The 13,227-nt window shown below is 41.4% G+C and overlaps 1 protein-coding gene across 1 annotated transcript; it reads right to left on the reverse strand.

The window, feature by feature from the left end:
• Positions 1 to 6,289: 6,289 nt before the first annotated feature.
• Positions 6,290 to 12,473, reverse strand: LOC148019524 (pentatricopeptide repeat-containing protein At1g11290, chloroplastic-like). The gene has a single exon (XM_087701015.1). It carries the CDS (start codon positions 12,006 to 12,008, stop codon positions 8,682 to 8,684), a length of 3,327 nt encoding a protein of 1,108 aa, XP_087557141.1. The 5' UTR covers positions 12,009 to 12,473; the 3' UTR covers positions 6,290 to 8,681.
• Between the last annotated feature and the right edge of the window lie 754 nt (positions 12,474 to 13,227).

Below are 13,227 nucleotides of genomic sequence, written 5' to 3' on the forward strand. Positions count from 1 at the left end.
CATATCAAGCCATTCTTTCCCACAACTCAATTTATTGTTTGGGAATGTTACTCAGGGGGTACTTTAACAAATAGAGGCACTCTTGCATCTCCCATGGTGATAATCCCTAGGGTCTTTGAATACATGCAATTGTCACTATGTACATCCACCCACTCCTTCACTAGATGATGGATTATCTCAATCCCACCAATGGCAACTCACCTAGCCAACCATCTACAAAAAGCATTTGATTATATACATTGGAAGATACAAGAAAGAAAGAGAAACAAATCTAGCCTAGCCTATTAGAAACATCCACTTTTAAATCCAAGAAGATTAACTATAGACCAACCGCTTATTGATTATGTCAACTCAAGCATCTTCTATGAGTCTCCAATATTCTTAATTTTGGCCAACAAAAGGGAAAATGCATTCACCACATGAAGGCATCTTTGGACTTTAAACAAGCCTCAAATCCATTAAGCAAGTTGGTGCCATCCACCTACAACATCTAGGTCCACAAGAAGGCATTGCCTTTGTTACTGTCAAAGGCAGTAGGAGCTTAAATTTTGATTAAAAAGAGAAATACATAACTTTAGGATGTTTGTAATTGAGGCTAAATACAAGTTTGACAATGCATATTAATACACATAGGAGATCACCTTTTAGGCACCGCATCGGCACTACAAAATGGTATACGACTTATCTTCAGTTATATCCATCACCTACCATTTTAGATGAGACAGTTGTTCTTGTTTAGCTTCTCAATTATTGGATTTTTACTATTGTTGGGGGTAAAAGTGCCTATGCCCATGATCCCCTATATTTACTACACACATCATAACCACACACCTATACACTACTTGTGGTAGGCATCCATCATTGTCACTTTATTCTTTATTCTTTCAATATGACTACTAAGTAAGGGAAGGCCGATCACACATTGTGACTGTAGGAATTCCCACATACAATGTCTCTCTCTCTTGCTCTCTTGCTCTGCTTCCAATTATGTGCTTCCACTTGGGGCCTATTAAAATTCAAGTTTGTCTGAATAAAAACCCACCTTTTTTTTGGATACTTCACTATGCAACCAACTAATGGCATATTATTTGGACAAAAAATTAGTCACATTTCAATCTCTTTCTTTTTTCCATTGGATGGCAAAGAGGTTTTTGGTGAACATTTGAGAGATCCTACTATTGCAAGACAACCTCCTTGATGGATAAACCTTGGAAAAATAGAGGCCAATCATCAAGCCCTAATGGAATGCCAATTAAGATTTTTTAAATATTGTGAAGCGTTTGTGGTACATATCTAACAACAAGCATGCCTAATTTATGTTGTTTGCAAGGTTCTCTCCTCAAAGCTGTCAACATGGGATTGACTAGATCAATTTCCAACTCCTTGGATAAGAAAAAGATGTCCAAATGGAGGCCACTCATATATTTGAACCTTATAAGTTCATAGCAAAAATATTGGCTCCTAGAGTTAACTTCATCCCGCCAAAGTTGCTACACTCTAAGCAGTACAAATCTATTCAAGGGTAAAAAATCCATGATATAGTTCTCAAAGATAGTTCTATCCCCTTCTAGAAGTGTATGGTCAATTTTCAAAAATCTCAAGATTGGTGGTGAGTAGGAGAAAGACACGTATACATTTCTTCGAATAGGAAGATGAGTGGTCATTACAAGTACACTTTAACCTCATCAATGGCATAGTTTTCAAGTATTTAGGCTACCCTATGGGCATAGCACTAAGCAAAAAAGAAAGATTTGATTGGCTCGTGTAGAAGGTGGAAAAAGAAAGGTTGCAACTTGTCCACATCTTCCAAGTGGAAGGGCAGTGCTTGAAAAAAACATAGGTTTAGTGTAACCCCACCTTCAAATTTTGGAAAATCACCTTCAAATTTTGAGTCTGAAGGTGAAATCAAAGGGATTTTAGTATTAAATTTTAAAATTACCTTGGTTGTTTACAAAAATACCTCCAAATGTCCTGAGATAAAAGGTATTTCTACCCTTTACTTTTGTCTTTTTGGAGCATCAAGTGGGACCACCACAAGTTTGAACAACTTGTCCACCTCTATCTAGATGTGGGATGATCACAAATAATTAAAGTTTGAGCACCCAAGTCACTCAATCTTGTGGGACACGTCTTCTGAAGTTTTGATATTAGGAGGTCTATGGAAGATTCTGTCCTTTGTTTTATGTTTGAGCTATTACTCTTTATCATTTTGTCGTACTACTCTTAGACAAAACCAAGGGGAGGCATGTTATGGACCTTCATAGGACTTCAAGTAGTAACTTGTCATAAGGCACAGAGATGGCACAGTGGAAAGAGACAGAATATATCAATTAAGAATCTTTCTATTTATGATATAGAAAGGTACAACATTGAGGCACATCTTAGTACTATACCCTCATAGTGTTGTACATGTGAGGATTCGCCATTGAGCATATGGAATCACACATAGAAGCACATCCTTAACAAAGCTTGAGTGACTACTACTCCCTATATAGCTGCATCCATAGGCAACATCATGGTATACCTACAAATCCCTTAGACTCACCCCTACATAATGGATTATTGTCATTGGCAATATAAGGATGGTTGTCTTGACTCCTTCTGGGATCTTAACATAACTTATTCTATGCAGCTAGTCATTGTCTGCTGTCAGTTTGGGACTTGACTCATTAGTGGAGTCTTAACACAACCTTTTCTATCAAGATGGTCAATGTCTGTTGTACTACAACTTGGGGGTCTTAACATAACTTTTCTTATCAAGCTAGCCAATGCTTCCCATCTAGACTATTTTTCTCTAGTGTTTTTCATTCCAGTCGACCCTCAACTCAATTATATTTGAGGAGTAAAGGCTTCAAAGTCCTAACTTGATTTGGCTTGGCTCTTATAGCTTTGTATGCCAACCTTTGTAGGTGTGATCCCAAGTTATTACGCTGCTAGGGTCAAGGCCTGGCGGCTTAGTTGTCATCATGTTCTGCCACATCTTAAGGGAGGCAATCTATTGGGTTGCACCTTGCTTAGTTCCTCCCTTCCTTTGATCTTTTGCCTTGGGCCTTGGAAACTTAGGTCTCTTGGTTTATTTTCCAAGATGCTTTGCCATCATCACCAAGTCAAGTACTTGGGCTATTTTCATTGGCCTCTTTGCCAAATCCTTCTTGCTTGCCTTGAACTTAAACAATTTGATTAGTTCAACTTGTCTTTTCACATGAAAGATGCAGTCTTGCTACATGGCACCTCTTTGGTTCTTCTCAGCTTTGTTTGGAGTTGAAGTTCTTTGGGAGGGTATAGACTAAGTCGTTATACTAGACCGTATTTGGGGTAGCAGAAGTAGAGGTATCATTGAAGTACTTAGGATGATGTCCATGTTTAGAGTACTTGGTGAGTCACAAGTCCATAAGATCAGAATGATATTTCCTTACACTACATGCAACCTAAAAGCCAAGATCTCAATCTTTATCAGCATTAAGTATAGTCCCAACAGGTTTCATAGTCCAAAGAAGTTCACCTTAAGAGTAAGTTGGAGGGTTCTCCAAGGCTCAATTAGCAAGGTCCCCTTCCATGGCACTAAGTTACCTTGGTCATACCATATTATGAGTACTACCTCATGTTCTCCCTTCTTCGAGGCTTCTTCCTTTGAATCATTTTGTCCAAGCTCGTAAGGGTTCACCTCCTCACATTCAAATATGTAGCCAATGACTCCATTGTTGACTTGATTTCTACTTTGAACCAATTTGGCTAGGATAGGATGTGGCCTTAGATCAATAGTAGGGTTTGCTTCATCCTTAGCCACAAGCTTAGCTTGGGGAGTTTTGGAGGTATCCTCATTCTCATCTCTCATCTTAGCTCTATCGGCCTACCTCTGTTTCTTGGAGTTTGGTTTCCCATTCATCGCCTTATTCTTCTCTCTCTTTCTTATTCTCTTCTTTCTCTATTTTTACTTCTTCTTTTCAGCCTTCTTTGTCTCTCTTTTGTTCCTCTTCTTCCTTCACCTTATTGTCTAAGTCTAACTCTTCTTCCATCTTCTCTTCCTTTGCCTTCATGTCTAGCTCTATCTTGTCTTGTATAGCTTTTAACCCAACTTCTTCTTGCTTCTCATCTTCTTCTTTGGGCTTTCTAGCTCTCCATACTCTCTCATCTAAGTCAGCACCTCCACCTCTTTTTAGTTTCCCTTCCTTCTTCCTAACCTTTATCTTGTTCCATCTTTTCTTTCTCACTCACTTTCTATCTCTTTTCTTCTCCTTTCTTGTCTCATCTTCTCTTCTATCTTTGATATGGCTCCATCTAACAAGTCTCTCTGTTCTTCTTTCCTATTTTCTTTGATCTCATCCCATATCCTCATGATTCTCTCCTTCAACTCTCTTTCAAGCCTATCATCAATGAACTTGGTTAGATTGGTTTGTAGTTGGGGTTTGGGTTGTCGAGGGACTAGATGTTCCCAGATCAAGGTCAAGCTCATCCTCTCCCTTCTCTTCTTCTTTGCATGCTTCTTCTTCTTTTTCTTACTCTTCTCTCTTCTTTTCTTCTTTTCCTAACTCTTTCTCTTTCAACTTTGTATTGTTCTCTTCCTCATTCTCCTTTTCTTCACCTATCTCCTCTTCTAAGGTTGGGGTCTTACCCCTGCACAATGATGTGTTGACTCCATGTAGAAAATTCCTTGCCCAAGGTGCTTTCACCCTACCATCTTCATTTTCTAAGTCTATCTCTTCCTCTACTTCCTTATCAAAGGCATCATGTGCCTCAAAGGAGGGTGCCACACCGGCCTTACCCTCAATCTCAATGGGCAAAGATGTTTCATGACTCATACAATCATGTGTCTCCTCTCCCTTCTCAAAATCTATTTTCTCCAACACTAGTTCCTCTTCAAGTTAGGCTGCAACCTATGGGTGCAAGGCCTTATTCTTCTCGCGTGTCCACCCGTCTTCATCTTCTTTCTTTTGTAGCCTAAGTCCTTTATGATCTTTTCTAGCTTCGAGCTCACATCCATATTCCAATCTTCTCCTTTCACATAGTATTCTATATCTTCTTCTTCTTCTTGTACTTCCATGGCCTTTTCTATGTGTTGGCATCCTTCTAGGTACTCTTGGGGATAGTATTGTTCTCTTTCTAGAGGGTAGTCGATGTAGAGGTGTTCTACTTCTAGGTGGTAGTCAATGGGATAATCTTTAGGGTAGTAGCATTCACCTTCTTCTAGGTAGTAGTCAATGGGATATTGATCTTTGGGGGTAGTCTCCTTCTAGCTCTCCTACTCCTTGGTAGTTGTCCTTCAAGGTAGTAGTCAACTTTTGGCTATCAGTATTCTTCTTCGTTTTCTTCGTGGGACCAAAAGTCATCTTCACTTGTCACTTCCTTCTTATTATCTTGGACCTCCTTCGCTTTCCCTTCACACTTCTACTCTTCTTTGGTTGGCTTCATTTCACTCTTCAACTTTTGGACCTTGTTGGCTCTCATTTGCTTCAGGTATGGTTCGGCTCGCTCTTGTGATTCTTCAAATCCACAGGCAATCTCCCAATACTACCTTAGGATTATCTATGTTTGTAACTCCATATTGAGGTCTCATGCCATCTTGACTTGCCACAGCCTAGTTCTCTCACATACCATGTTTAGTTGGTAGTCGATTTCATCCAAGGCCTCATCTAGCTCTTCAACCTTCTTCTTGACATTTTGTAGCACCTCGATTCCTTTGTGAGTCTTCTTTAGCTCCTTGATTATCTCCCATGCTTGATTGCTTTGTTTGAATAATAGATCCTTCTTGTATGCAACTTTAATCCAGTGACATAATTGGGATTCCTCTTCAAATGAGGTGTCCTTCCATGTGTTGAGTTCTCTCCATATAGTAGTCATCTTGGATGGTATGTTGCATGTCCTTATCACACCATGGCTCCTTCTCATCTTTGTTGGCACATCAAGTTCTGAATTTCAAAAGTTCTGAACAGGCTCACAGGGGGGTGGATGTGCGGATACGAGAGCAGGTCGTCAGGCAGGAGACGATGTCGAAGCACAAGAACTGTGTGCACCAGACAGGAGCAGCAGAGGTCAGAGAAGAAGAGCAGGACGGCAGGCAGGACTAGCCAGGGAGTGATGCCTTGCCATGAGTAGCAGCGGAGAGCGCAGCATTTGCAGCGCCAAGCAGGAAACGAGTAGCAGAGGAGAGCGCAGAGAAGCCGTGAGTGGCCGTGCTCTTAAAGCGTCAGCCAGGGTAGAATCGCGCCAGAATTAGCTTTTTTTTGTCGTGGCTGCACAAGAGTCTTGTGGTCAAACAGGATCCCTGGTTTGGACCAACCAATATTCATGTTCCCTTTGGTACCAACCTGTAAGATGGTGGTTGTTGTTGCCGTCTTGGGCAGGACTTCTATTCACTTGCTTTTGAGCTTGAAGGCTACTGATCTTCATCTTCATCTTCATCAGCTTTATCGATGATCAATGATCATCATCTGTAGATGAGGTTGATTGCAAGGGGAGCGGAGTTGACTAAGCGGAATATTTACGACCACCCATCCCATAAAAGTTTGATCGAGTGAAAACAGGTTATAAAATCCACACTAATCCCAATCCGTTCTCCTTGAGGAATGTGAAGGAAGAAGAGCCTGTAATTGGTTGACAAGGAATGCTCTGAGAGTAACAAACGCCTTCCCATCCCTCCAACCGATAAAAGCTTTCATTCTTGTGAAAGTTGACTAAGCGGAATATTTACGACCACCCATCCCATAAAAGTTTGATCGAGTGAAAACAGGTTATAAAATCCACACTAATCCCAATCCGTTCTCCTTGAGGAATGTGAAGGAAGAAGAGCCTGTAATTGGTTGACAAGGAATGCTCTGAGAGTAACAAACGCCTTCCCATCCCTCCAACCGATAAAAGCTTTCATTCTTGTGAACTTTCCAATGAAATGACGGAGCAATGCAGAAGAGTGCATCTCTCCGGAAGGTCTTGAAGAGGCCAGGCCATGATGATAATGCAGTAGCAGCATGCAGTCCTCGGAAACAGGACCCTCACAAGCAATTAAGTCTATTGCAACTCTTTACGAGTGCATTGTTAACAGCCCCTCTAAATGCTGGGTGCAAACATTTTGCATATGAAGCCTATTGTCTTTCTTCTACACAAGGATACCCGGCATTTTAGTCTCTCCAAATACATCGGCTAAAATGAATGTCTAATGAAGCATTCGAAGACCTGACTCCGTCTTTGTGAAAAAATAAACTGGCTTTGATCATCCTCATCCGCGACATAGTCCCTCACTGTGCCTCCGGCTTGCAGTGTACATAGTCCCTTTGCGAATATGAGCTCTTTGCCCCCAAGATGGGCCATTATGCAAACTTCCTGTGCCACCTTGTCTTGAGTTGTCGAAGTGCTTTCTTGAGCTTTCGTGTGTGCCTGGAGCAGGTGAAGTCGTGATGAAGCACAGTCAATCTACAGCTCTCTGGGAGCCTTCTAGGGGCCACAGGAGTGCCCAGCCAGGAGGGCTGGACCATCAAACAACCTCTGCCTTTAAAGAAAGGGCAGCCCCTAATCCTTCCTTCAAATCTCCCAAAAATAGACACAATAATAATTGTACAGATCAATGATCAGTCTTTACATCTAACATCAAACATTGTATCAGCTAGCATAGCTTTCAAGGCCTACTTTTGTTGAAAGAAAATAACAATGTGGCGTTGTGTGCTCTCACATGTTACTGAATATACAGGACATTCAGTCTTCTGTGCATTCTAGGTGTGCGTACAAATTTTCCTTTCCAAAAGCTTTAAAGCTTTACTGTCATTCTTTGTCATTCAAAACCCCTAAACATGAAAATACATTGATAATTCCTGCAAACATGTAACCTTGAAGCAGTATATAACACCAAATCCCCAGATATAGATGTGCCAACAATGATGCCAGAAGTGGAGTGATAGTTTATAAATCTAAACTTTTTGGTACTCCTCACAAAGTGCAATTTGTATACTTCTATAAGTTGGAGGAGATGTCAAGGTGACTTGCTTTTGTTACAAGTGATGGATGACCTGGAGCCCCACTGCTGAAATTTCCTTCACAATTTGCTGATGCCAGTATGCAACTCAGGAAAAGGAATCCCACCCCAGCCATGAGGTAATGCTGTACATGTTCATAACAGAATCTTTGTATGCTAGAGAGTCAGGTAACAAAAAGATTTGGAATAGATCCAATAAAAAGTCCACAACAAAATTTATTGTTTGTGTCCTGCTCTTCTCAGCATGGAATACCAAGAAGGCCTTCTTCCTGGAGTATCCCGGATTTCTTGAGAACTTGAGAACTTGAGAACTTGAGACTCCTCTGGGTCTGTCAAGGGCAGACAGCTTGCGAACTTGAGAACAAGCATAATGCTCATTGCAGCCCAAAAATGTTCCGCTGACTAAATACATCCTCCTTTTTTGTATTTCTCGTGAAAGACCTCTTATACTTACATATCCATAAGAGCTTGAAGTCACACATACATGAAGGTTCAATACACATAGAATATGCTTCAACACTACATCCCATCTATTGATTGTGGCTCTGACCACTATGTACAGTTTTATCTTTCACAGTTGTTTGTCAGCTGCTTTGAATGTATAATTTTGTTCGATGAATGGTATGTGTGTCACACTATTTGCACAATTTCCACACCAAGCAAAGGTGGATGCTTTCAGGCTGTTAGACCATAAGAAGCCCACTCTCTTTAGCATCTGCCATCAGCTACAATAGTCTTTACAACAGCACGGTCCCTCCTTAAACTGATGAATACTTCCTTTATTCACAATAACAATCTCCTGGCTTTGTACCTTGGATATGATCTTCAGAGCATTATGACAATCAATGCACATTTTCAAATTCTTTGCCACCCGAATAGTGCTGTCTTGTGGTGCAAAGATAAGTCCAAAAGCCACGGCCAGTTTTCGACAATGACAACATAGGGCATCATTCTTATCCTTTTCTGTAGCTAAATTTATGACCATGTCAAGACAAGTTGTATTATCGTCTCTTTTCAACTGTGAAGTCAAACTCTCCAACTTTTCATAAATTAAACTGCTTTCTGGATGATGTGTATCACCCACAGTGAAAACACGAACCTGATTGCCAATCTCGATACATGCCTTACCTGGCTTCTTCCAAATGTTTGCCTGCTTCCTCATGTCTTCTACTCTCTCTGCATCACATTGTCTACCCAGTCGCGCATAGAGCTTTGCCATAAGTACATAACCCACAGCGCTTGACTCCTTTGTTACAATATGATCAAAACAGCGCTTTCCTAAGTGTACATTCTTGTGTGTCCTACAGGAACCAAGTAAGGAAGTCCACCCCACAATGTTATCCTGAAATGGTAGAGTTTCCAGTAAATCTTCAGCTTCAGAGAAATATCTAGCACCACCAAATAGGTCCACCATACAGTTATAGTGTTCGACGGAGATAACAATGGTGCAATCCTCCCTCAGCTGTTTAAAGTGAGCACAACCCTTTTCTAAAAGGCCAGTATGACTGCAAGCAGAGAGAAGACACAAGTACGCAACACCATCTGGCTTAATACCTGCTTGCTGCATCTTCTCAAAGCATCTTAAGGCAGAACAATAATCACTTCGTTGGGCATGCCCTCTAATTAAAGTGCTCCATGTGACCACATTCCGAACTTTCAATTTATCAAAGACTTCAAGGGCATTATTCAGGGACCCACACTTTACATACATGTCAATGAGTGTATTGGCAACCTGAATGTCAGATTCAAACCCACTTTCAATGACCTGTTTGTGTATCTCTTTGCCCTGTTCCAAGGCTGCAACATCAGAACATGCATGTAGGACAGAAATGAATGTACTGTTATTTGGTTCAAAACCCTCCTCATGCATCTGCCAGAATACCTGGAGAGCCTTGTAACCATTTCCATGCTGGACGTAACCCGCAATCAACACATTCCATGATACTAGATTTCGCTCTGACACCCTTAAGAAAACAGTAAGTGCATCATCAAGACTCTTGCAGGCCGCATACATCTTAATAAGACTGTTGCTGATGACAATGTCCGATTGTAAACCATCACAAATGATGTGGCTATGAATCTTGTAACCTTTATCTAGAACCATTACACTAGAGCATGCTTGAAGAATACAAATGAATGTGACATTATTAGGCTGTACAGATTCCTGTTGCATTTGCTCGTAAAGCTTATAAGCTTCTTCACCCAATCTGTACTGGATGTACCCTACAATTAAAGAGTTCCATGTGACAACATCCCTATTTGTTAACCTTTCAAAAAGGATGCATGCAGCTTCAAGGCTACAACATTTAGCATACATGGCTATAAGAGCATTGCACGCATACAAATCCAGATCATATCCACTTGCAATAAGTTCAAGATGGATTTGCTCACCCTGCTGTAGGGCTTCCACACTGCTACATGTTTGTAAAGCAGAAACAAACGTTGATATGTCTGGCTCAAGGCCACTTTGTCTCATGTTCAGGAAAATTTCAAAGGCCTCTACAGGCCTTCCGTGTTGAATGCACCCAGCAATCATCACATTCCAACTGACTCGGTCTTTCTTTGTCAAGCTGCCAAACATGCCATGAGCGTGTTCAAGACTTCCACACTTCGCATATGTATCTATAAGTGTATTGCTAAGTACTAACTCTGAGTCAAAGCCACTTATAACCACTTGGTTGTGAACTGATTTGGCTTGCTCTAGGTCTGACAATGAGGAACATGCTTTCAACACTGAAACAAATGTCACCTGATTAGGACTAATACACTCCTGCTGCATTTGTTGGAACAGTTCAAGTGCAGCCTGTCCATGTCCATGCTGATTGTAGGCCGAAATCAACACACTCCATGTGACAGTGTCTTGCTTTGGCAATCTGTTAAACAACCTGCATGCATCATCAAGGCTTCTATGTCTGGCATAAATGTCAATAAGCATACTGGCAACACATAAGTCTAACTCAAACCCACTTGCAAGAGCATTGTAATGGACTTGTTTGTACTGCTCTGGTTGAAGCACACTACAATCTGCTTTTAACAGACATACAAAGGTTACCTGGTTTGGTACAATACCCTCCTGTTCCATTCTCTGGAAGAGGTCAAAAGCCTGCTTAGACCGACCATGTTCAGCACACCCAGTTATCAATGCAGTCCATGTCACTACACTTTTGCTCGGTAATGCATTGAACACATTGAAGGCATTCTCTAGGCTACCACATTTAGCATACATGTCAATCAGGACTGTTCCAATAGCCGCATCCAAGAGCAGCCCATTCTCAACCATTCGACAGTGAATTTCCCTTCCATGCTCCAAAGCTGCTACACAGGAGCATGCTTTCAAGGCCCAAAAGCATGTGCTTTTGTCTAGTTCAACATTTTGTAGCACCATCTGTTGAAAAATGCAAAAGGCCTCTTCAAATTGTCCTTGTTGGACATGTTTTGCAATAAGGGCACTCCATATGATTGTGTCACGTCTTATCATTCGATTGAAAACCAACATAGCATCATGAAGGCTACCACAATCAGCATACATATTGATAAGAATGCTACCAATATATAAATCATCCTGGAGGCCACATTCAACAATGTTGGTATGAACCTTCCTGCCCTGATCCAAGTCACCCATCTTTGCGCATGCTCGAAGCACCAAGATAAAAATAGACCCATCAGGCTGTAAGCATGATGACTTGAATATCCGGTCATACATAAGAATGACTTGTTCGTGTTGTCCAGTCTTAGAATGAGTTGAGAGGATGGCATTCCACCATATGACGCGTGATGAAGGTAAGTCGATGATTGTGCCCGGTACTCCTGTCTCTTTGCTACCCTGCCGCTGCTGTTCCTGGCAAATGTATGCACGCACTCGAATGTGACTGGGCTTAGGTCCCTCTCTGATTACAAGGCCGCAGTTCCTTTGTCGTCTTTTGACTGCTATGGAGATGTTCTGCATAGCATTGGCATGACAGGGAGTTTGACTACGTCCGCCATCCATTTGGATATCAACGACAGGAGGAGGAGCAGGCACAACATAGGAGGAGGCAAATAGACTCATTTTGTTTTATAGTATTTCCCCTCTCGATCACAATTAGTTAGTTCCTCATCACTGCACCAGAGACAGATAGACAAGCACGCAGGACTGCGCTTTATCGACTGCTGCAAAAAAATAGCATGCCATCTTGTCGTTTTCCATTTCGCATCAGGACTGTCGTTTGCTAAGTCATCTGAACAGTGTATTTGGTTGGACAGTTGGACTGATAGTCGAATGGGCAGCGAAGGTTATAAAAATTGAGACAATAGCACCATCTCCCCTGTGCTTCTTGGTAACCTCTGGTGGACAGCCGCACTTACATACCATACCTTCTGTTTACCACCATGTTTGTCTTGTTTTGGCTTCCCTTTCGGACTACTCGTCTGCCTGGACAAGAGCCACACTCTTCCCTGTTTCTTCATCATCATCGACCGTCCGGTTCACAAGGTAGCCTAGAGAAGAGCTCAAATTACAAGTCGGCGGAAGGGGTTCGAACGACCCAATATCTATATCCTTCTTCTTCTCTTCTCTCTCTCTTTTACTCTCTTTCTCTCTCTCATAATTAATAAATAGCACATATATATATATATACATTGTTATAATTGAAATATAATTATATATCCTTTATTAATAGTGGATTGACATAAAAAAACCATCCCAATTGCTCAGAATCATGTGGGATGCTTGGCTACACTATAAGTTAGAGTACCCAATTGAAATCAAAAGGAAAAAAATCCATGCACGGGCACCTAACGATTCAGTCTGGTTCAGCCTACTTTGCCCCCAGTCAAGGAGGAACTAGGCAAACCAGTAGGCAAACTCCAAAAGAAAGGAATTCTCACATGGAATAAACCTTTGGGATAGCACACATAAGTCATGGAAAACACCATTAGCCCTTAAAATGGAGTTCAGACTTAACAATCAAGACCTCGACAGGAATAGAATTAATGTATGGGATGCTTCTAATGTTGGTTGGATGCTTAGCACTCTACAGGTTAAAGTTGAGGACATCCGTTGGAGAGGAAGACTTCGGCTTCTCCCCCTCCCGCCCCTTTGACGGATGACAGACACAAGACTAGTGGGTAAGCTCAATAAAAGGTGGAACATACAGTGGTTAGAAGCTCAGAGGTGTTACAGATTCGAACGTGCATGGTTGGTCTCCCTCCCCCCTAAAAAATCAATTATGTTATGGACCATCCTTCATCATGCGGTGTGGACTAATGAGAAGGTAGCCGGAATTGGC

This window comes from Lygodium microphyllum, chromosome 19 (genome assembly GCF_053477565.2).
Source record: "Lygodium microphyllum isolate KBCC chromosome 19, Lygodium_microphyllum_v1.1.10, whole genome shotgun sequence".
Classification (NCBI taxonomy): domain Eukaryota; kingdom Viridiplantae; phylum Streptophyta; class Polypodiopsida; order Schizaeales; family Lygodiaceae; genus Lygodium; species Lygodium microphyllum.

What these genes read in the sequence shown, in the direction of transcription:
- LOC148019524 (XM_087701015.1), bottom strand. Translation starts at nt 12,008, where the DNA reads ATGAGTCTATTTGCCTCCTCCTATGTTGTGCCTGCTCCTCCTCCTGTC.